General features: G+C 54.2%; 2 protein-coding genes across 5 annotated transcripts in view; one reads left to right on the top strand and one right to left on the bottom strand.

Annotated features, from left to right (window-relative positions):
* The window catches only part of Fam83g (family with sequence similarity 83 member G), a 28,177-nt gene extending 7,233 nt beyond the window's left edge, over nucleotides 1–20,944 (top strand). The window contains exons 3-6 of the mRNA XM_041664775.1: nucleotides 4,749–4,916; nucleotides 11,256–11,380; nucleotides 12,042–13,302; nucleotides 18,337–20,944. Of these exons, the coding sequence (XP_041520709.1) occupies nucleotides 4,749–4,916; nucleotides 11,256–11,380; nucleotides 12,042–13,302; nucleotides 18,337–18,699 (1,917 nt within the window). The 3' untranslated portion in view covers nucleotides 18,700–20,944. The remainder of the gene's footprint in view (nucleotides 1–4,748; nucleotides 4,917–11,255; nucleotides 11,381–12,041; nucleotides 13,303–18,336) is intronic.
* The window catches only part of Slc5a10 (solute carrier family 5 member 10), a 51,178-nt gene that overhangs the window by 17,479 nt on the left and 9,560 nt on the right, over nucleotides 1–24,139 (bottom strand). For 2 of the 4 annotated variants that reach the window (XM_041664776.1, XM_041664779.1), the window contains exons 6-9: nucleotides 20,587–20,692; nucleotides 20,260–20,340; nucleotides 18,768–18,973; nucleotides 13,838–13,973 (exon numbers count right to left, since the gene is read on the bottom strand). In XM_041664776.1, the coding sequence (XP_041520710.1) occupies nucleotides 13,838–13,973; nucleotides 18,768–18,973; nucleotides 20,260–20,340; nucleotides 20,587–20,692 (529 nt within the window). Of the gene's footprint in view, nucleotides 1–1,585; nucleotides 1,595–13,837; nucleotides 13,974–18,767; nucleotides 18,974–20,259; nucleotides 20,341–20,586; nucleotides 20,693–24,139 lie in introns of all 4 variants that reach the window. The other 2 variants (XM_041664777.1, XM_041664778.1) reach the window with 2 other exon arrangements.

Here is a 24,139-nt window from a genome sequence, read left to right as displayed (position 1 = left end):
GTGTATTTTTTAAAAGTACTTTAGAGCTTTGCTGTAGAATGGAATGAAGTTTCTTAGAATCAAACACTTTTGGGGGGATGGGGTGTAGGCTGTGGGTGGAACCCAGTCCTCAGCATACCTAAACCTTGATAGGAAGGTGCAGAATAGACTTTAGGATAGAGGCTGGTCCATCGGCCCACTGAGCACACCAAGCCCCGAGAGCTTTACCACTTCTGGAATACAGATGCTGGCATCTGTGCCACTTGCCTGCCATACTGACGAGCACTGGAACAGGGAGCCGGGCTGTTGACATGTGGCTCTTTGGCAGAGGTTTGTCCGTACTTGGTTCAAGACTTCCTTGCTCACTACCTAGGCAGCATCCTTTTTTGGCCTGTCTACAGGCCCCATGTATCAGGATGACTTCTGCCCTAGCTTGGGAGACAGGAGCTTCCCGTGGTCCTGTATGAGGATTATCTATTACTGTAGCTGCCCCTAGGGGCTCCTCCCAGCCTGGATGTTTCCTTCCATGAGTGAGCTATCCCGCTGCCAGCTGACCGCGTGAGGGGCCCTGAACAGCTCTCCAGCTGTGGGCAAAATCAGCAGATGGCGTTGGAGACAGCCTGTATCAATGCTCAAGGCTGGATGTCTTGGGGGAGAGGAACCAGTGGGGTCAGGATTCTCAGGAGAGGTGTGTCAGAAGCTGGGCCAGTACCCCAGCAGTTTTCAATTATGTTCAGACCAGCCAGCTGCCCCACCTGCCCTTCCTCTCTGGCACTTGTGGGGAAACCTGTCCATCCACTGTCTCATGAGGACACTTTGCTCTACTGGGTGAGATTTAGAGACACAGGGGCCTAGAAGAAGCCGCTGCGGGTGTTGGGAGCTCTGGGCTGGTGTCAGCACCTGGCGAGGCTGGAGCCTATGAGACTCTTTGAAGAGCAGCTACCAAAATGTCCTTTCACAGACCCTGTTGACATGGCAGGATGCTCCAGCCAGCCCATGCAGACCCCGCTGGGCTGTGGGCAGGTGCCAGCAAGGAAAGGACAGGCTTTGATAGCTGGTCCACCATCCCATTTCATAGATGTGGAAACTGAGGGACCTAAGACAGGAGATGGCTAAGACCAGGCCTCGAATGCTGCAGAAGCTCTGGGGCCACACTGCCTGTCTCACTGATAGATGGAAACTTCCTGAGAACTGCCCAGTCAGGACAGGACACCCTTGATAAGCTCACAGTGTCACAGATGAGCTAGGCAGCCAAACAGGTAACTAGGTGGTCTTGAGGCACAGTGCTTCCGTGTCCTCTCCTGTGAATGGGAGGGAAAACTGCTGGTTGCTGCATTTGTAAGGACCCTAGAGGTATGGTGCTGGTGTCAGGAACTGTGAACCCTAGACATCCCAGCCTGGGAAGAGGGGTGCAAGGCAGGACAGACTTGTTTCAGTTTCTGTCACTGACTGCCTCCACGTTGCCATCTACAAAGCCAGTATATCCTAACATGTCCCAAGATTTCTCAGGGAACCTTTGTGGCCTGACCATGGACAGAACAAGATGTGAGATTTCTGGGCGGTAACAAGAAGCTTTCTCTTAGCATTACCTCACATAACAGAGCACTGTGAGCACCTGTCTTCAACATCACCTCAGACTCTGGAAACACCAGGCAGCCCTCCCCTCCAGCATCACCTCAGATCCCAGGAGCACCAGGCAGTCCTCCCTCCCAACATCACCTCAGGTCCCAGGAGCACCAGGCAATCCTCCCCTCCAGCATCACCTCAGATCCCAGGAGCACCAGGCAATCCTCCCCTCCAGCATCACCTCAGATCCCAGGAGCACCAGGCAGTCCTCCCCTCCAGCATCACCTCAGATCCCAGGAGCACCAGGCAATCCTCCCTCCCAACATCATCTCAGATCCCAGGGGCACCAGGCAGTCCTTCCTCCCAACATCACCTCAGATCCCAGGAGCACCAGACAGTCCTCCCCGCCAGCATCACCTCAGATCCTAGGAGTACCAGGCAGTACTCCCTTCCAACATCACTTCAGATTCCAGGAGCACCAGACAGTCCTCCCCTCCAGCATCACCTCAGATCCCAGGAGCACCAGATGGTCCTCCCTCAGCATCACCTCAGATCTCAGGAGCACCAGGCAGTCCTCCCCTCCAGCATCACCTCAGATCCCAGGAACTCCAGGCAGTCCTCCCCCTGCCCCAGCATCACCTCGGATCTCAAGAACACCAGACGGTCCTTCCCTCCAACATCACCTCAGATCTCAGGAGCACCAGGCAGTCCTCCCAATACCACCTCAGATTCCAGGAGCACCAGTCAGTCCTCCCCTCCAGCATCACCTCAGATCCCAGGAGCACCAGGCAGTCCTCCCCTCCAGCATCACCTCAGATTCCAGGAGCACCAGGCAGTCCTCCCCTCCCAGCAATAGCTGATAGTTATTTAGTCTTCCTTTCACAATCCTAACATAGAATCCAACACATAAAGAGAACCAACCAGCCATGGGACCCTGTCAGAGATCCACCTTGGGGCATAGGTCCCAACAAGTCCATCTTGGCAACCTGTGATTCCTGGATCAGGTCCCCTGTCCTGCTGGGGCACATCTCAATCTGCTGTGGTGCCCACAGCTTGAAACCAGCCGTGACAGATCTGGGGTGCAGTGGGCTGGAGAACCTCCAGGGCACAGTGTGCCAGCCAGGTCAGGCCTCTTTCCAGGGCAGTACATGAAGCTGTTCGCCTTCTCAGGATTGCTCTAACCAAGGGGGCATCATGGGTATAGTGGCTTACAGCCTTTGGGATCTCAGGCAAGGAGGTCCCTGCAGCAGCACCCCCCCCCCCATATATACACTGCCATATAGAGTCGATTCTTGTAGCAGCCTCTGACTTTTGGCCAGCACATAAGCACATGGTAGGCGGAAGCCCTCAGGTCCTCTGTCTCATCTCACCTCTCCCACTCGGCAACGGAAAGTGCTTCCTCATCTAGTGCTGATGTTGTCCTCTAGCTTACCCTGCCAGGGTAGCCCTGTGCCCGTTCTACCACTAGACAGCCCCTAAGACATGGTGAGTAGCTCTCCTCTGGAGACCCACGGATCTCCCTAGGGCTTGGCCTCCTTTTCCCTTTCATTCGGAGCAGATTAGCACTCTCAGACCACAGGGTCAGACAACAGCCCTGCACATCTGGGAATAGGTAGCATTTACTCTGCTTCAGCTTGGCTCATGACTTCACCAGCCTCAGTTTGCCCAGCTGTGTGCTGGTATCTCACCTTGCTGTTCCTGAGAGGTTGGAGTGGGGCTGTCGCAGGCAAGGCTGCCTGGGGAGAAGGCAGCATGTGGGCATCCCTGAGGACCCCCTTGGGTTGGGGTCTTTGACAGGCATTGCCTCAAGTATGCTTGCTTCTCATGAATGCAGCCTATTTTGCGGATGAGAAAACGAGAGCCCAGAGTTGTTTAAGGGTTTGACTTAGGGCTGGAGAGATGGCTCAGAGGTTAAGAGCATTGCCTGCTCTTCCAAAGGTCCTGAGTTCAATTCCCAGCAACCACATGGTGGCTCACAACCATCTGTAATGGGGTCTAGTGCCCTCCTCTGGCCTGCAGGCATACATACAGACAGAATATTGTATACATAATAAATAAGTAAATAAATAAATATTAAAAAAAAAAGAAAGAAAAAGGGTTTGACTTAGGGCCACTCCGCAAGGTCACTGCAGGGCAGGCCTGGAACTTCCTCCTGCTGAGGAGTTTGGACTTTTGTGCCAGATGAGCAGCAGGCATCAGCAGGGCCAGAGACTTGGGAGGAGCCCAGATGGGCCTGCAGCGGCTAGCCTAATGAGCTCACTGTGGGCGTGCAGACGTGTCCCCAGCAGGTTCCAGGTGGCCTTTTGTCACCCTGCATGTACTGATCTCACTGAAGGAAGATGCTGGCTGTGCTCCTGAGCTTAGCCCCCAATAGTTCTGTGTGGCTTCCAGCCCCTCTGTCCTAGTTCTCCAGGTACATCAGCCAGTAGGGAAGGGGCAGCACAGGGAGCTGGCAGCTGAGTTGGGAACATCCCTGGTCTAACTATTAGCGTGCTCTACCAGGGACCAGGTCCGCACTGTGAGTTCTGCTCCAGCCCTATGGTTCGCGGAAACTGAGGCAGGTGGTTGCCTGGGCCGGCCAGGTGTAGATATGCTTTGACCTCTGGAGTTCCACCCTTAGTCAAGTTCAGGAGCGTGGAGATCACTTGTGGTGGACATAGGTGCTGGCACGTGACAAGAAGAGCACATGCTGATGTGGGTGCTATCTGATCCAGGTAGGCATCCTGCTGAAGTTCACAGCAACCCAGGATTGGGTTCCAGATTAGTGGCCATGCCACCTGCTGGCCTCTTCCCCATTGTGGCCACATCTGGTATGTCTCCAGGTATTGGGAAGGGGCATGTGTAGCTGATTTTGAATCTGACCCAGGAGGGCACCAATACAGATTCTTGAGCTGAGACCCTGGCTATGCTCAGGGCCTCCCTGGACCTTGCTTGGTTGCAGCACCAATCAGTGAATCCCAACCTTGTTGATGAAGGAGGCCCGGAGGACCAGTCTGAACACGTGGCACTGTAACATAGACCTTGCCCCTGCTCTTAGGTCATCAACCCTCCTGCACCCTGCTGACATGTCTGCACTCCTCCCTACACCATCTGCCTTGAGGAGTACTGGAGCCAGGGTTTTCACAGGCTTGTGTCTTGGGAGCAGCAGGGGTGTTGTTCCCATTGCTGTGCTGGTAAACCACACTCTCTTTCCCCATGCTCAGGTGATAGCTGTGGTCATGGACATGTTCACTGATGTGGATATCTTCAAGGACCTGCTGGATGCTGGCTTCAAGAGGAAGGTGGCTGTGTACATCATTGTGGATGAGAGTAACGTCAAGTACTTCTTGCACATGTGTGAGCGGGCCCGCATGCACCTGGGGCACCTCAAGGTGAGCTGTCTTCCCTTGCTTGTGCAACCAGAGGGCAGAAGTCATTCAGTCAGCCAACAAGACAGTGCCTTAAACCAGAGTTCAATCGCCCTGCGCCTTTCTGCCAGGTGGTCACACAACTTGAATGCCCTGAGGGATAAGATATTCACTACCTCCAACAGTCAGATAAGATAAACACAGCTCTACTGCCTTCACCCAGCTGCCAGAGCGCCTGCCAGGTCCTGTGCTACCCATTCCATGTAGGTCTCCCGTCTGGTCTGCCTGCATACCTCTGGTGACAGGTGTGTGCTCACGGCCTCCACAGGCAGCTCATACCTCACCTTGAGAGCGCTAACCCCCCCCCCCCCCCCCCGAGAAATCTTTCATTGTGCTAATCCTAAATTGATCTCATCAGTTCCACTGTCTGGCATTAGGATCTGGCTCAGACACCTCTGTGCTGGGTCAGGGTTGACATGGACTTGAGATGCCTAACCAGAGTAGAATAGATCTTTGAGGCAAGGAGGCACAGTGGAACAGAGTTGGGAGAGAGAAAGCCAATGCCTGGATTCTCAGCTTCGCTTTGCTGTCTGAGATCTTGTTGCCTACCACTCTAGGCTCTAGGATTACATTGGTCTGATGGGTAGATAAATCAGTGTTGCCAGGCTCTTCCACGAAGACCCCCTAGTACTTCGTGGCTTGCTCAACTGTTGTGCAGCACCTTTGTACAGCATGGAGCCATGAGTATAGACAGGTCTGCTGCAGCAGCTGGTGCTCTCATAGCATGTGAGTGTCCCGGCACTTTACATATTTAGTTTATTTAAGCCTGTTGACAACCCAAGTGGCATGGACCTGTCATTCCCATTTTGCAGATGAAGCAGTAAAAGCAGCTGCCTGATGTCACTGCCAATAAACTAGAGATGAAGGCCAGGTGCCCCAGGCTGGAGGCCTGTGATTGGAATGCAGGTTCCAGATGGTCATCACACAGGGCTGGTGACAGTGGCAGGGCTTGGAACCTGTAATTGTCAACATTTGTCAAGGCCCCCTACAGAGCCTTTTAAGTGGGTGTGAGTTCTCTGCTATGCTGCCGGTCTCTAATTTTAGGGACTTCTTCATGTGGTCTCCAGGTAGGTTGACCCCAAGCCTCACACCAGCCTGGCATGTAATTAGCATCTAGAAATGGCTCTGGGGTAGCAGACAGCTCATGCCAGAAAGAGCCATTGTGTGGAAGTTCAGAAAAAGGTGACTTGGGACTTGGCTACGCTGTGGGCGGGTGGCATCTCCAGAGCTCCAGGAAGGTCCCCACTCCATGCATTTGCCACACACTGGTGGTGCTTAGCATGTATGCCACTCGACCCATCACCTTGGTAATAGAGGCAGACGATGGGTTGGGCCCTGTAGGTACCAAGGGGTATCCTCACCCAGGCTGACTGCTTGGTGTCCTGGCCCCACAGTGCCTGAGGGCTCTTAGTAGAGAATTCGTGATGGTTCCTCAGTCTGGTGTTTTCTGAACTGCAGGACATGGGAAGCAGTGGGACTTGGCCTTGTAGTTATAAGACTCTGCCTGTGGCTTTATGGGGGTGTCTGAACCCAGACGCTTGTAGCTGGTCAGACTAGTCTCCCACAAGAAAGATAGGGAAACTGAGGTCTGGGGGAAGGTATGGCTTGTGCCTAAAAGTCAGTAAGGAATTGGCTTGACAAGGAGAGTGCAGACCTGTCTCCCAGAATTCTTTGGTGCTGCCCACACTGACTCTCTGCCCACTGACCACTGTGGGACTTGGCACCCAGAGGATAGTAACTGAGAGACACTAAGGCTGCGTAAGTGTGCAGCTGCCAGCCTAGGGTTAGGACAGGGGCCATGGGAGTCTGCTCCATCCCAGTATTAGCCTTCAACTGTCCCAGGACCATCAGGGCAGGAGGGCAGCTTGCTGGATTCAGTAGCCTGTCCTGTCCCACCCTCTCGGCTTTCTCCCTGGGAAGGTGACCAGGTCTAAAGGGCATGATCTAGGAGGCAAACCTTGTCATGGGCAAGCAGTAACCCTGTCTCAACTGTAGCAGCCTCACCACAGCCCTGAGTAAGTGGTCAGAGGTTCTTCTGGGCACAGCCCTGCCAGGTGTCACTGTGTGGAGAGTCTGCCTTCCTGGACAACATGCCGTGGGCTGGTTAGGTATGGGCCTGTTTCGGTAGCACTTCCTGTACTGGAAAACCATACACTGCTCTCAGCCACCCACTGCCTTGTCCCAACCCTGCTCCAACCTGCCCCAGAGTCAGTAGGCCCAAGTTATAGGTATCCCTGGTGGGGTCCCATTTATGACCATGGGGCATCAGGCACCACGTTGGGAAGACCCCAAATGCCCTGTCAGGTAGTTACTGGCTCTGGCCTCCATCGCTCACGTGGAAAATGGGCCCATCTTCATGCCTTCCCTCCGGCAAGGCTGTTGTGCAGAGTGCAGGAGTGTGGTGGGCACAGAGTGAGATGGAGGATCCATTGGCGGTGTGTGGTGAGGGGCAAAGCTCCTAATGCCCCTCAGATCTGTTCTGAGTGCCAAGTGACACTGGCTTTCTCAAAATAGTAGTCTGGTAGGAGCCATCCTCTTTTGCCAGTGGTTGTGTTAATGCCACCGCTGACCCCATATGAAGGGGACTGACATACATAGCCTCTTCCAAAGTGTGGGTCCCAGCTGCTCCAGGCACCACAGTCTGCTGGCCCCGTCGGCAGTAAGGAAATGAACCCCTGCATCACAAATAGGAAATAGGCCTTGAAAATAGTACCCGGCCTTTTGACCTTATCACTTCCCAGGGTCACAGGACAAGGGTAGTGACTAGGTTATATATGGGGGTGACCCTAGTGCCGAGAGGTACCCATGAGCTAGTGGGAGCCAGGCCAGAGCTGTGAAAGACCTAGCAATATGAAAAGCTCCTTGACCTGTGCAGGCAAACTGGAAAAACCAGCAGCCACCTGAGCTGACTGCACAGCCAACAAGCGAGGAAACACCAGCCATCTGACAGCCATGGGAAGGCACATGGCGAGGATACATGACTGGGCCCAGAAGGCCAAAGAAGGACAGGAGAGGCTCCAGCTGGGATTATTGGGGCGAGTAGAGGGGGAGGTGGGCTGGACTCCATGCCCTGTCCCTTCTTGAGTAAGCTCATGTTCTACCGCCTATGGTTGGGTCTGGGCCACTGATACGTAAGGATATATGCCAGTGCTTGCATCTGAGCAAAGGGGCTCCCCTCACCGGACTGGTCTGAATCAGGTACTGTTGGCACTAATAGAGGCAGGGCTGTTATTAAACATCACAGTGTTAGCACAGCCCAACAGTGACTTAGCCACCATGTCAGTCATTCTAGAGGAAGAGCCAACCAAGAGCACTAACACCAGGGCTTGGAGCTGGGTAAGCTCACATGTGTCTAAGCCCCAGATCACAAGGGACTTCCTGTTGAATATCACGTCTGTCCACAAGTCAAGAAGTCTGTACCTGGGTAAACTACAGCTCTGCCTCCCACCCCAGCTCATCTTGCACCTCCTCTGGTCCAGGCATGGCTGACCGATGCCTTTACCCTGCCAAGGTCTGGAGTGTGATCTGCTACATCCTATCAAAAGATGATGATTCATGGCCTCCCTTGCTGAGTCCTCTAAACTAGCCACCAAGTGGGTTTGACAGTTCTGGTTTCCCTGAAAAGTCCAGGCTATCACAGATGTGCTGCCAAGTTTGCACCCCAGTGTGTCCCAATGAGAACTCAGTCCCTTCTACAACTCCCTACAGGTCACTAAGCCCTCAAGCTGCAGGTGGCCCTGGTAGTTAGATGCATGCTGCAGGTGAGGGAGCTGAGGCATGGAGAGGCCCAGTTAGTGTCTGGCACCATGTCTGGAGTCACATAGAACAGAATTCTAGAATGCCCAGGCCAGCTTAATGGAGACCAGCATAGTAAACCCCAGCCCTGTGTCCTCCACAAGCACTTTGGGCCAGAGAAACCTGACTCATCTCTGCTCCTGCCCTGCTTCACCCAACTCCACTGTGCCTTATGGAGGTCTGAAAGAGTCTCAGGACCCTCCACCCCACCTGCCCCTACCCAACTAGGGGCATCCCAGGACCTGAGACAATGCAGCTTTGTGGGTTCCTCCACCTCTGCTCACGCGAGCCCAGACACCTGAGACATTACCTCATCTGGGCCAGGCCCGTGGGGCGAGGCTACCAGGAACAGGAGGCAGAGGGCGGGGGGCCTGATGCAAGCCCCTGCCTGCTGCCCAGCCCCAGTGGTGGATGAGCCGATGGGTTCAGCGCCAATCCCCACTATGCGGGCAGGGAAATGGTAGCCCAGAGAGGGCCAGAGGTTTTCTTAGAATCACACAGCAGGTGAGTGACACAACCAGGCCTGCCTCTCACATGGCTGAGTTACCCCCAAAATGTAGGTAATGGCTTTCTGAGTAGAGAGACCCCAACAAGAGAAGTGTGCCGGCTGGCTGCCTCTGTGGGGCCCATGGCCCCAGACACAGAGTGTTGGACAGTGAGACCACAGGATACCACAGGGCTGGGCTGTGGTTGGCACAGGTGACATGGAAGGCCTCTAAGATCCTTGTTCCAACCTCTGGTCCCTGAGTGTGCAGCGTGTTAGGTACAAAGTCACGAGTGCTAATTGTCCTGGGCCCTGGCCAGCTTCCTGCTGAGCTGGCTGTGGGCAGGCCTGTGAGCAGGCGGGGCCAGAGTAAGCTTGGCCCTGCAAACAGCTTATCTGCCTTCTGTGTCTGGCCCCACAACAAGACAATTGTTCGCCCCACAGCTGGGTGGACATCATTTAGGGACGCACCCAGGGACCACCCCTGTCGATTTCTGTGGATGGTGCTCTGGGCCACCAGGGGAGTCTGGGAATAGGAAGCACTAGACAGGAGACCACCTCCCTTGTATGCCCCAGCCTCCCTGTTCTCTGCCTCCGTATGTCCATTGCCATTCGGGTTTAGCTGTATACGGCTCCTGCTGCCCACAGCAGAAGCAGGTGGGGCCTCTTTCACCAGAATCAAGTCCAGCTGTGCAGACAGCCTGCTCTTCCGCTGCCCAGCCTCTGTGTCCCTCCCCTGGGGCGCTTGCCCTCCTACCTTGCCCCACGTCATCCTTTCCCGGGAGCCTCCCAGCCCCTGCCTCCATTCACTCCTCTGCTTCTGGGCACTCCAGGTGCTTGTTTTGACTCATCTGCCTCGCTGCCACCTCCACAGTAGCATCCTTGTCACCGTCATCTTGGTCTGGCACTGGGGGCCTCAGCAGGGGTCGGTGAACAAAGGAACATGTGGGCAGTTAATAACCTGGAACCGCTGAGTGGGTGAGCCAACAGACAGGCGAGTCACAGCGGAGTCTGACAAAGACTTTGTCACCAACCATTGTCTGAATCCAGAGCTCTGACAGGAGTGAGACTTCCGTCATAGGAGGCATGTAAGTAGCCCAGTCAGGAAGTTCTGGGAGGCCAGATGGGCGCTAGGTCCCGTACGTGTTGTTCTACTTCGTAAGCCTCAGCAGTCCCTTTATGCTTAGATTTCAGTCAGCTTTTCCTCACCTCTGGCCACCTGCACCAGCACTGGGTCTTGTAGCACCCAGGTCCTCGATGGTTCTGGAGATGCTATACTAGCGAGAAAGGCCCTTTATGTATTCAGGACCAAGGAAAGGCCAGTAGTTTTGGTTCCACTTTCTCTTTGGTCAGGACTCTTTGCTCCCTGGGCCTCTGTGAACTCCTCTGGGCTTGAGGGCCTTCCCTGCTGGCTCTAAACATGTGATAGGGACTGAAGATGGCCATTTATGAGACCATCTCTGGAGCCAGGCCTCGTGCCATCTCCAGAGAGAGTTTTCTCCGAGTGCCTGTAAGGGAGTCCAGCAGACGTGACATGGGATGTCAAGGGTGGGGAGAGGACCGTGGTCAGTCATCCTAGAAGACCCTGGACGTGTCAGAGTATAAGACCCCTGGGTCCTTAGAATGGCCCCTGCCTGCTTCTACTCCTCTCCCTCACCCGCCACCCAGCTGTCCATAGGACCTTTCTAAAAGTTAACCTTCCCACTCAAGACCCTACAGCACCATGGACAACAGCATTTCCCAGATTATTCTTGCCACCGAGGTCTCATCTTGCCCCATGCTACTGTGTGGATGCTCTTGGGGACACGCTGAGAACATGCTGGCCCACAGCATTCAGCAGCGGCTTCACCATTGCCCGTGCCTGGCCCAGCAGTCCAGATAGACTACCCTTCTCCACACCTTGCGCCTCACTCCGGTCCTGACTCCCCACAACTGTCTCCAGGCTCCGGGCACTCTGCCGCCTCCACCTGTGAAAGCAGCGCCTGTAGTTATTATCTAATTCTGCCTCCTGTCTCCCAACACAGAATCTCAGGGTACGCAGCAGCGGGGGAACAGAGTTCTTCACACGGTCAGCCACCAAGTTCAAGGGTGTCCTGGCCCAGAAGTTCATGTTTGTGGATGGAGATCGGGCCGTGTGTGGCTCCTACAGGTGATTCTCCTCTGGGACGTGGGGAGGAGCTGCCTCTGGATCCCAGTTGGTTTCTGCCCTTAATCCCTGCATGTGACATGCTGGTTATTCCAGTTCATTGCTCCCAAAACTGCTGAGCTGTGTGCAGGCCTGGGTCCACCCAGTCTCTAGAGACAGGCCGGGAAGACTTTCCTCCAAGCAGGCTGTTGTTCCTTCCCACACAGTGACTGGCCCAAGGGTAGGGTGGGCTAGGTCACGGTGAATTTGCCCAAGCCCTCTTGGAAGTGGCTTTGAGAGCCATCTTCAAGGACAGAGCCAGTTCTGCATCATCATGAGGCAGGGCAGATTTGACACAGTAACTCTGGGATTGATGACAGCAAAGACATCAGTGATGGCCACTGTGCTGGGTAGTTCTTGCTACATGAGGCTGCAGTGGGCATCCTCATGCTGCCTTCATGAGTCCAGTAGAGTCCCAGACTTAGATTTGAGCTCCCCAGCTGTGCCCCACCCCCAGTGCCACTTAGGTTGTTATGCTAGGGCCCGGTGGCCAGTCTGACAGACCCCAGCTGGAGTATACACTATAGATGTCCCCTGCCTCAGGGGCCAGGGACTCTCACTAGATCAGGGTACTAGGGCTTCATGTATTCCGTGCCTGACTTCCTACCTTGCCTTTATGTTGTAGCTTCACATGGTCAGCTGCAAGGACGGACCGGAATGTGATCTCTGTGCTGTCTGGTCAGGTGGTAGAGATGTTTGACCGGCAGTTTCAGGAGCTGTACCTCATGTCTCAAGGCGTCAGCCTCAAGGACATCCCCATGGAGAAGGAGCCAGAGCCAGATCCCATTGTGCTACCATCGGTGGTGCCCTTGGTACCCACGGGCACCGTGGCCAAGAAGCTTGTCAACCCCAAGTATGCACTGGTGAAGGCCAAGAGTGTGGATGAGATTGCCAAGTCTTCCTCTGAGAAACAGGAGGTTGCAAAGTCCCCAGGGCTTCAGGGCCCCACAGTTGCTGAACGCCCAGGGGACCTCTCTGAACTGCTACCACCTATCCACCCGGGGCTGCTCAACCTGGAGAGGGCCAACATGTTTGAGTACTTGCCCACATGGGTAGAGCCGGACCCAGAGCCTGGCAGTGACATCTTGGGCTACATCAACATTATTGATCCCAACATCTGGAACCCTCAGCCCAACCAGATGAACCGGATCAAGATCCGTGACACGGCCCATGCCAGCACCCAGCACCAGCTATGGAAGCAGAGCCAGGAGGCCCGTCCCTGCCCAGAACCCTGTCCTCCCCCAGCACCCAGGGACTCCCAGGATGTGGTCCCAGCTGAGAATGGCTTCCCCCAGGGGAACCCTGAACCACAGGCCCCTGTGCCTAAGCCCCGGACAGTTCCTGTGGCAAATATTCTTGCCCAGGATGGTAGTGATATTGGCTGGGCCCTAGAGACCCCAAAAAAAGAGACACCCCCAAATGGGATAGATCCCAGGCTACCCATGACAACCTGCCAGAGCCAGGCCTCACTACAGCAACAGTTATCTCTGACCCAGGATGACCCTGATGGCCTAGAGACAGGACTCCCCAATGGGCTGGATGCGGAGGAGGAGGAAGATGATGACGACTATGTGACCCTCAGTGACCAGGACAGCCTCTCAGGCAGCTCTGGCCCTGGCCACCGGCGGCCCTCGGTGGCCTCGTCCATATCAGACGAGTACTTTGAAGTGAGGGAGCGGTCAGTACCTCTCCAGAGGCGTCACTCAGAGCAAATGATCAATGGGCCGGGCCACCCACCCCGACGACAGCTGAGTGCCCCTCATGTAACCCGAGGGACCTTTAGTGGTCCCCTGAGTGGCAGCCCCCTGTGGGCCCAGGGTCGGGGCAAAGAAGATGTAGATACATCAAGAATGCAACCACAACGCCCTATGGACAAGCAGGCTCAGGTGAGTCTGATCCCTCATCCCTAGGTCTTCTGCAATCACCCCAAGAGCCCAAAATGCCCATGCCCTGGGCCTTTGGGTCCCTGACTCCAATGACACCCCTGTTACAGAAAGATGATGAATGGGGAAAAGTGGAACCACACAGGGCCGTGTGGCTGGCCATTTTTATGCTGGGGGCCTCTCAGTCCTAGAATCTTCTCCAAAACAACTTTATAAAGCACACATTTCCACATACTCAAGAGTCACAGGGTCTGATGCATCCTACTAGGTAGAAGGTACAGTCCCATGAGAAGGCTCATGGGTGGTCACAGATGTTTCTTTATACTTACAGGGTCACACAGTCAGAAATACTCCTCTTCTGGACTTTATCTAAACTACCTTCCTGTAGATTATTTTGTGCTCCTAAGGACAAGTCCCTCCCTCTTCCTTATTGGGCAACAGCAGATCCCTCTTTTGTCACCTAGTGGCTTTTGTAGACTAAACCTTTAGAGCCTTGGGTGCCTTGCCACTGAAGGTATGGCCGCAGAGCCCATCCTACCTGGGAACAGTGCTCGGCTGATCATGCCTGGCATGATCATCAGGCCCATGGGCAGCATCTTCAGGTAACTGGCTAGGATGGAGCCTGCTTTGGCATGGTTCAGGTTCCGGGCAGATAGGGACCGCTGCACGATGACCTGGGGCACAGGGGGAAAGAAATGAGGCTCGGCCTCGGGGATACCCATGTCGGCATCTCCTTAGTGGACCTTGTGAGGTGACACTGGTAGATCAATGTGATCATCCCTGGCCTCACCTGAGATGAGCAGCCAGAGTGTCAGCACAGCAGACACCACACAGGAACACTCACCTGTCTCCCTGTCCATCCAGCAGGGCAAAATGGGTCCCCTGGTGTCTGTCAGAGCTAAAGGGGGCCCAGGTGTGTTGGACTCCAAGACCCCCCCACCTCCTGGACCCTCATAAACAACAGACATTCACATAAATCCTGGGAGCAGAAATTGACATTGACTACATGACAGGGCAGGGCCCTAGACCTAGGCTGAGGGAAAGCTTGCCCCTCAGTAGTAGTGATGGTTGCTAGACCAATCCTTAGGTAAATCCTGATGGCCTCCGTTTCTGGATCTGCAGAATGGGGGTGGGCTGCTAGTCAGAACTTTTCCCCTTTTTTTCCTTCTGTTTTTGAGACAGTGTCTTCTCTAGCTCGGGATGACTAGGAACTTAACTGTAGCCTATGCTGGCCTTGAACTCACAACAATCCCCCCTGACTCAGTCTCCCAAATAGGATTAAGGCATATGTGAGCACATCTGGATTTGATGTGAAAAAGCAGGAGGTTGGGAGTGTTCACAGGGCTCTGGGCACCTGTGGGGCCAGCAATGTTGGCAGGTGTGGGTCACTGGTTAGAGCAGGAGCTCTGGTGGCACAGCCTGCTTGGAGGCTTGTACAAGTGTAACTCTGAAATGTGCTTTTCCTGTGTTGTCGGTGTCAGCGCCTGTGACTCACAGCTAGGAAGAAGCTGTCATCTTTGCTTCCTTCCCGTGTGCCTGCTAACACTGACCCCTCAGTGCAGGGCAGCAGACCCTGTCCCTCTTCTCCCACTGTCTCACTGCAGGCCTGATTCCTATATGTACAGTGGGGTTGTTTCAGGGAGGCCCTGACGGAGCCTCGCCCTCCGCTGACCTGAAACTCCAGCTGTCAGGAGAGAGAAGCCCCCATTTCCCTGAGCCTGTAGCCCGTGCTCCTCTTTGATTGGCAGGATACATTTGAGCCTGAGCAGCTGGCACTGTGACAGATGCTATCGCGAAATTGGAGCAGTCTAGGGTGCTCCCCACTACCCAGCTTATGCATTCCTTTTGGGGAGGCCTGCACTCCCATCCCTGGCTTGGCCACTTCACCATCCTGACCTCTGACCATGGATATTGCCACCTAACTGAGTATGGCTTCGAGGATGAAGCTGGTCGCTTCGGTGGGCCTGGTTCTCTAGGACCCTGGGCTGCTATGCATTTCCTGAAGTTTTTTGTATATACATTTTTATTGATATTTATTGAGCTCTACATTTTTTCTCTGCTCCCCTCCCTGCCTCTCCCCTCCCCCTTCAACCCTCCCCCAACGTCCCCATGCTCCCAATTTACTGAGGACATCTTGTCTTTTTATACTTTCTACTTCCCATGTAGATTAGAGCTATGTAAGTCTCTTTTAGCATCCGCATTGTTGTCTAAGTTCTCTGGAATTGTGATTTGTAGGCTGGCTTTCTTTGCTTTATGTTTAAAAAATCACCTATGAGTGAGTACATGTGATAATTGTCTTTCTGGGTCTGGGTTACCTCACTCAAAATAATGTCTTCTAGCTCCATCCATTTTCCTGCAAAATTCAAAATGTTATTTTTTTTTCTGCTGTGTAGTACTCCATTGTGTAAATGTACCACATTTTCCTTATCCATTCTTCAATCGAGGCATTTAGGTTGTTTCCAGGTTCTGGCTATGACAAACAAAGCTGCTATGAACATTGTTGAGCACATGTCCTTGTGGCACGATTGGTCATCCTTTGGATATATACCCCAAAGTGATATTACTGGGTCTTGAGGAAGGTTGTTTCCTAATTTTCTGAGAAATCGCCACACTGACATCCAAAAGGGTTGTACCAGCTTGCATTCCCACCAGCAATGCAGAAGTGTTCCCTTTTCCCCACAACCTCTCCAGCATAAGTTGCCATCAGTGTTTTTGATCTTGGCCATTCTTTTTCAGGTATAAAATGGAATCTCGGAGTTGTTTTGATTTGCATTTCTCTGAAGACTAAGGATGTTGAACATTTCCTTAAATGTCCTCTAGCCATTTTAGATTCCTCTGTTGAGAGTTCTCTGTTTAGGTCTGTACTCCATTTTTTTAAAAACTGGATTATGTGATCTTTTGGTGTCCAATTTCTTGAGTTCTTTGTACATTTTGGAGATCAGACCTCTGTCTGATGTGGGGTTAGTGAAGATCTTTTCCCATTCTGTAGGCTGTCGTTTTGTCATTTTGACCGTGTCCTTTGCTTTGCAGAAGCATCTCAGTTACAGGAGGTCCCATTTATTAATTGTTTCTCTCAGTGTCTGTGCTATTGGGGTTCTATTTAGGAAGTGGTCTCCTGTGTCAATGCGTTCAAGTGTACTTCCCACTTTCTCTTCTATGAGGTTCAGTGTGGCTGGCTTTATGTTGAGGTCTTTGATCCATTTGGACTTGAGTTTTGTGCATGGTGATAGATATGGGTCTATTTTCATTCTTCTACATGTTGATATCCAGTTATGCCAGCACCACTTGTTAAATATGCTTTCTTTTTTCCATTTGATATTTTTTGCTTCTTTATCGAAGATCAGGTGGAAGATGTGTAGATTGATATGCGGGTCTTCTATTCGGTTCCATTTGTCCTCCTGTCTGTTCTTATGCCAATACCAGGCAGTTTTCAGTACTGTAGCTCTGTAGTAGAGTTTGAAGTCAGGGATTGTGATGCCTCCAGAAACTTCCTGAAGTTCTTGACTGCTTTCATAGGCATGGATGCTGCTGGTGCAGAAATCCAGGGGCTGCCTTTGTTTACAGGACTGCAGGATGCATTCCCTCTGTGCAGCCTTCTGCTTCATACGAGGGACAGCACGGCCTGGGAGGGGCAGTGGCGGTGGTGTGGCAGAGCCTGTGCTTCATTTGCTATTGCCCTGCTTCCTGTTTTTTTAAGACAGGGTCTCACTGTGTCACCCTAGTTGACCTGGAACTCCTACAAAGACCAGTCTGGCCTTGAACTCACAGAAGATCTGCCTGCCTCTGCCTCTCAAGCAGTGAGTTTAAAGGCGTGTGCTACCACGCCCAGCCCACTGTTGGTTACAAAATGGTCACCTACTGTGTGTGGACCTGTAGCATGCAGGATAGAGTTCATTCAGACCCTCAAGGCCATTGAGGGCCATCTGGGACCCAGGGTCTGGGATACCAAGGCCTGGCATCCTGGAGTAGACCCAGCCCAAGGTGAGGCCAGGGAGGCATGGCTGGTGATGTGATCACCTTGGGTTAGCAGGAACCATCCTCTGTATCCCTGGTGACCCTCTCTAGGCCTCTTGGGCTCCATATCTGCCCTCATCTAGCCACGAGGGCAGGATAGATGCTGACTCATTGGCCTTCATGGAAAATGCTTTCGAATGACATTCTACCCAGAGATGTGTGGCTGGGCCCGGCCTGCCTGGTCAGGGGAAACAAGAGATGGCAGGGATTAGGGGCCTATCTACTCCCCTAGCAGGCCCTCCAGACTGCCTTTCACCCTCTGGGGTTGGCCATCAGTCCTCAAAGGAAAAGTGTACCGCCTGCTTCAAGCCACCTGAAAAGCCTAGGCAGGAGGTAAAGGCCAGGTGGGAACCTCAGGCATGTGGGGTCCCACAGGAGAGTAGCCCTGCTGGAGAGCAACCGATTACTAAAGGGAAATGAAGGCCTAGCCTCCCAGTGCCTCTGTCCCCTGGCTGCCCGTGTGGATTCCCACACTGGAAATCTGTATGAACTGTTTCTCCAGTTGGTGTGCATCAGGTGTGTCTGGGTCTTGATCTTCAGCCCCTGAGTGGAGCTGGCCCTGCGGGACCCTCAGGGAGGCAGGTGTGTGTGTGCATAAGATACTATGAAAACGGTCACAGCTCTCCTAGCTGCCGGCCGTAGCCTGGTTGACTTATCCTATGGGGGGCTTAGTTTGAGTGAGCACCACTCTGGACACCAATGGTCAGTGGACCTGTGCCTATCCCAGGACCCCCCCCCCCCTGCTCCCCTCTCTAGGGCTGCCACAGCCTTCAGGACAGGTCCCTAAATCCAGAGAAGTGAAGTGGCTTGTCAGAGCTCAAAATCAGGAGAGGTCAGAATTGTCTCAGTCCTCATCAGCCACGCAGGCTCAGATGGAGGCACTGTCACCACCAACCCCCTCTGGTCCCTCCCTCCGTATCTAACCCTATTTGCAGATGGATGGTCTGGGGCACAAACCACAAAGGGAAGTCCTTCTGCCCACCTGCCATGTCATTCAGACCTCACTCTCCTTTGTCTCTCCAGGGCCAGCACTTCCACCGACATGGGGGCACTACCTCAAGGACCCCGGGGCCTCCCCGTTACCGGCCTGCTGCTGATGGCACTCAGACCTCTCCCAAGAAAGCAAGCCCAGCCACAACAGGCCCCCACCACTGGCAGCCCAAGAGTGGCCCGACACCCCGAATGCTACCAGATCCTGGGAGTCCAAGGCCGACCCGAAACACTCGCCTCCGAGCAGAGCTCACGGCCACCGAGGAACACCCAAGTCCCTTTGGAATCCCATACTCAAAATTGTCCCAGTCGAAGCACCTGAAGGCCAGGGCAGGTGGCAGCCAGTGGGCCCCATCGGACTCTAAGCGCAGGGCCCGAGACCATAAGGAACCCTAGCAGCTGAACTGTACCCCAACCCCACCCCAGAGGGTAGCAGGTGGGGGATGGGCAATGTTGGTGCTCACCTGGTCAGTGCACCAGTACCAGGTGGCCATGATGGTCAGACCAAAGGTCATCCCAGTCCACGGGAGGTCTCCTGTGGAAGGGTCCCGGAACATGTGCATGGCGTCTGCTCGCGGCAGGTGGCAGGTGGTGTTGGGGATGGTCCTGGAGGGGATGGCCTGGGCATATGCTGCCTCCAGCTGCTCGTAACCACCGATCTGGTCGAAAGCTGGAGGGTTGGGCACAGATGGGTTGGTTTTGGGTGGCCCTGACTCCCTGGCTCCTACTACCCTTGTCTCACGGATAACTTCATGCATCAAACTGGAGTCCCTACCTCACCTTGCCTGCTCTAGGAAGGGTCGAGGTTTAAAAAAAGAAAAAAAAAAGGTGAAATAGAGTATTTTATTTGTATTTAAAATATAACTATTACATGAGCATTTTGCACATGGGCCCACAGTGTCCTGTTGGCCAGCAGGAGTCATGGCTAGTCTCCGGAAGACTGCTGGCCTCAGGCCGGGGTTCTCTGCCAGTCTTTGGACTGGCCCTTCCAGGAGGTGGAAGAGGTTTTCTTGGTGTTTGAGTCATCTAGTATTGAAGCCATGACCTGGGCTTCTGAAGGCTATGACTTCAGCAGAGCTGAGACACTGCTAGCATGTGGCCCCTTCCTTCCAAGACACAGAGAAGGGAGGCAGAGGCTCCTCTGCTCCTCATGGTCAGCCTAGCAGGTAGGGCTCAGGCCAAGGGTCTTTCCTCTGAGTCCAGGACATGTCTTATCTACCTCAGGGTGGGGTGGTGCGAGGCCAAGCCCTGGCCTGGCAGTGTCTATAGTCACTGCCCTCTCGTCCAGCCTGTGCACGGCCATGAGACCCCTCGCCTGCCGGAGATTCTGGAGACGGAGGCTGTTACCCTGGGAGGAGCACACCTGGACGTAGGACAGCTTCTGGCATCACCCAGGCTTCCTTTCTCAGCGAGGTGTGGGGCTAGGAGCCTAGGTAGGCCAGGGTCTGTTTCACCAGGAATCTCTGTGAGGAGGCCCAGGGGTAGCCTCTGCCACAGGGTCTCAGACCCTGAGCTGAGGTTTCACCTTTAAAACCACCCACCTTAGGACCTATCTTTCCTCCCTGCCTCCCCAGCTCTTTCCCTTCCAGGGCATCAGTAGAACTCACTTGTCTGATTCTAGACTAGTGTTACCTGTCCAGCATACCTCCCTCCCTGCAGGCTTTTGTCTGACGGGAGACAGCACCTCCTAGGACTCTGTACATGACTTTAAGCGCTGGCTGAAACACCTCAGCTGTTTTGTGGTCTACTAATTGTATGCCTGCGTGGCTGCCTGCTGTGGGGCCTGCCTAGCCCTGAGGGAGCCTCAGCAGCGCCTCACCACTGCACCCCTATAGGCAGGAGGAAGCAGAGCCTACCAGCCAAGGAGGCCAGTAGTGGGGCAGATCCATTGTGGCTTAACCTAAAGAACTCCAGGGTGCTGCGACAGCCCACCCTTGCCCAGCCCCCAGACCTCACCTTTGACTGCCAGAATAACAGCGCCCACCACCATGATGACCGTCTGCAGGGCATCTGTGTATATCACAGTGGCCAGGCCCCCTGCCGGGAACAAGGTTGCTGGATAAGTGTCCCATCCCTGAGCCAGGAGAGTCTGTCTGACCAGCATTACCTGCTGGTGGGTTTGCTGTCCTTGGAGATGGGAAAGCTGTGCACCAAAGTACCTAAGCGGTTAGCCATCTGACACCTGTGAATTGGCCACTCCCAGGCCCCCTCCCCATGCTGTGGGAAGGTTTCCCTGCATGTATCCCTGGCTCTTTGTTCCTGGTGGGCTTCCAGGAACCATACCTGCAATGGTGTACACGGCCGTGATGGCGAGGGTGAGGATGGTGGACAGGTAGAAATTCCAGCCCAGGCAGATGTGAACAAACAGGGCTCCTGCATACAGGTCAATCTGGGGAGAGAGTTGGGCAGAAATCAGACATTGTAGTGAGATACAGGGCTCAGAGACACTGGCGTTGTGACTTGGCCTCAGCCATTGTTAAGTGTAGGTGTCCCAGGGGAGAGGAATAGAGACACACCGCACAAGCTGTTCATTGCCTGGTGGGGCAGCTGAGGGTGGGAGAGAGAGAACTGGCTGTGGACAGCTGTGTGTCATGTTCAGGTGTATGGCAAATGTTACTGTCACAATAAAATTCAAAGTGGCCAGAACCCACCAGATAGCGTGTTGTCATTGAATTCGGCCCCGACCCAGGGGGATATGAAAGAGCTTTGTCCCCCAGTTCCATAAAGGACCATGACAAGGAGGCTTCCAAGAGGAACTCCCCCAGAGACTCAAACTAATGCGCCTCTGAAGTAGCTGCAAGTTGTGCAGAAGGCAGTTCTGTTGCCCTTGAGCAGGACTGGCCTGCAGATAGCTGTGTCAAAGGCTGGTCCCAGGGCTTGGCTGGGCAGGCAGCCTGAGGAAGGCCCTTCCTTCCACCAACTGTGGGAGGACCAGGACTGGAAGAATGGGCTCTGCCCTGTCCACTTTGTTTCCAAACCTGCCCTTCTGTGTTGTGTGAGCCCTGGGAGGGCAGCTCAAGGTCAGCCTTCAGGACCAATAGGTCCCTAAGAAGGTGCAAGGCCATGGGTCACCCTAGCCCCCAGCTGTGTGGATCAAGTAGGCGCAAAGCCCAGCCTTCCTGAGGCCCAGGAGATGTGAGCCTCAGACCCTTTGAGCTCCTCAGGGCCTGGCTGTTAGAGCAGCCTGTCCGGCTCTGGACTCCAGAATCTAGGCCCCAGGGATGGTACAGGATGTCGGAGGGGAATTCAGTTCAATGACCCTGTTCCTTAACACCCCTCGCAAAAAACACCTTCCCTATATCTCTCCCCAAACCTTCCCATGTGCTCCTCCTCCCATCCGTGCCTCTCATCTCAACCTCTGCCCTGCTGTGTAAAAAACCCCTCTACACACATCACTGGCACCATAGCCTCTTATTCTTATGCCCATCCCTCCCCCCCAGCTCTCCCTACTGGCTCCTTCCTGCATTTGAGAGGTCTTCCCATCTGGAAACTCTAATGTGGTGTTTTCAGGTGACTGCTGAAGCCTTCATTTGGGCACCTGGCTTTGGGTGTGTGTGTCGGGGGAGCAGACTGGTCTGGGCAAAGACAGTGGAGAGATCAGCCTCCAGCTCAAGGACAAAAGACCTCGCTTCGTGCGGCTGAAGAGGCTGAGACTCAGGAAGGGGGAGACTTCTCAAAGCCAGCTCCCTGCTAGGTATCTGCACCTGGCATTGCCAGCCGAGGCTTGACCAGGAGTAAGAGGGGGGCTAGGAGACCTCAGGAGAGCTATTCCAGGAGTCCCCTTCCTGGCTGTTATCCAGCACTCACTCCCAGCACCGCGCTACCTCTAGGCTTTTAGCTTCCTGGGCCTGGGACTGTCTGCTCTGCTTCTCATCTTCTAGGCTGTCCATCTGACACACAACTCATCCACGGTGCCCTCCCTGCCTTCCACCAGAACATCCGAACAGGGTCGGGGAGGCCGACAGCACAGAGCTACGGGGTGAAGCCCTGCTCATCATCCAGGGAGAGCTCTACAGTCCCAAGAGAGACTGCACTGGCGAGGCCTGAACACCTCCTGCCCAGCCTAGGCTTCCACCTCCTACCAATAGAAGCTAACTGCTGTGGGGACCTGGGGCTGTCCTAGGTGGCCCAGTCTTTTGTACCTTTTGAGCAGATCACCTCCTCCTGGGTCATTGTGGTCCTTAGCTGTTACAGTAGGGCATCAGGTGTGGAACAGACATGTTTCCAGCCGCACTCAGCCCTCCATCCCTACAGCCCACTAGCCTGGCATTAAAGGTGCAGAAGATGGGGACCCTCCCTGGAACCTCCTGTCCTTTGTGCTGCCTTTTATTGGTGATATGGGGGAAGCCACAGAGTCTCACCTAATTCCCCAAAGATATGAGATATGGAGGCCAAGAGAGTGCAGGAACGTGTCTGTCATGGCAAAACCCAGAGACACTGCTCAAAGGACAGCACTGGCATCCTCGTCCTAAAGGAAGGACTACCCTCAGGCCTGAAACAAGCCAGGCCTCTGCCACCACCGCCACCGCTGCTGCAGTGGGTCTGACTGGCCCAGACTCACCTGATCACAGGCCTCCCCTCTCCCCTCTTCCTCAGCTACATCGCCACTCCTGTCAAGCTCTCTACAAGAGTTCTTTGCCTACCCTGGTACCCAGCTGGTTCTCCAAGCCCTGTTGTCCCAGAAAGCCTGGCATGCCTTGATAAGGGATACATGTTTGTACCCCAGGCACCATAGTCCATGACTCCCATAATGCTCTCGAGCCCCTAACAGGCAGTTGCCAACATGGGACAGCAGTTGCCTTGCTTAAGGTCACATGGTCCCAGGAAGAAGATGAGGCCATCTTTTTCAGTTGCAGGACCCTGGGCTTTCAGGCTTCTGGGGTTCCTCAAGGAGATCAGTACTGAGCTCAGCACCCCCTTCCCCACGCTGTCTCACAGCCCATCCTGAACTCAGCGGACGGGGAGGGGGTGGGGGGGGGAGCGGGGAGACATCTGTAAGGGGCAGCGCTGCTGGGCTCACAGCTCTGAGCTGAAGCGTTGGTGTTTCCAAAGGAGCCCACTCCACCTCCATCCGATGGGAATGGGCCCTTCCTGCTGTGACCTAGGAGCTGATGGAGACGGGGTCTGTGCCCTCTGCCTGCCATCCTTTCCCCGTTCTCTTGTGTTCATTCCTCTGAGGAGCTGCACAGAATTCCTGGGACCCCTCCAGGGGTCACTCATGTTCCCAATCTAGGGCCTTGCCCATTTTGTGGGTGCTGTCTCAGGTGGGGGGAAGGTGGCTCAGAAGAGGACCTGCTTGTCTTTGCCACACTCTGCCTCTCGCCACCCCTGCCACTGCGGACTCTTTCCAAATGCCCACCCCCATTTTTCCTCCCTGCCCCTTGACCGCCCTCCAGCCTTGCCTGTCCTTGCCTTATGCAAGAAGAATAACAGAGTGCCCATAACTGCTGGGCAGGGGGCTGGGCTTCCAGGCTCTGGCTGTTCCTTCCTTCCTTCCTTCCTTCCTTCCTTCCTTCCTTCCTTTTTTCTTCCTTCCTACCTACCTACCTCCCTTCCTTTCTTTTTTCCATTTATTTATTTATTTAGAGACAGGGTTCCAGCTGTCCAGGTACTCCCTCCATAGACCAGGCTGGTCTCGAACTCACAAAAATCTGCCTGCTTCTGCCTCCTGAGTGCTGAGATTAAATGCATGTGCCATCACTGCCTGGTGAGGATACACTCTCTCTTGGTTGATTTATTCAGACAGGGTCTTTCTTACTCTGTAACCAAGGCTTGCCTTGACTTCATCATCCTCCTGCCTCAGCCTCTCAGATGTTAGGATGACAGCGATGAGTCA

Source organism: Microtus oregoni, unplaced genomic scaffold (assembly GCF_018167655.1).
Source record: "Microtus oregoni isolate MIOR12 unplaced genomic scaffold, Mior012 000015F_ref0000493, whole genome shotgun sequence".
Lineage (NCBI taxonomy): Eukaryota > Metazoa > Chordata > Mammalia > Rodentia > Cricetidae > Microtus > Microtus oregoni.
The sequence above is the reverse complement of the archived record's forward strand: the minus strand, read 5'-3'. Positions and strand labels throughout refer to the sequence as shown.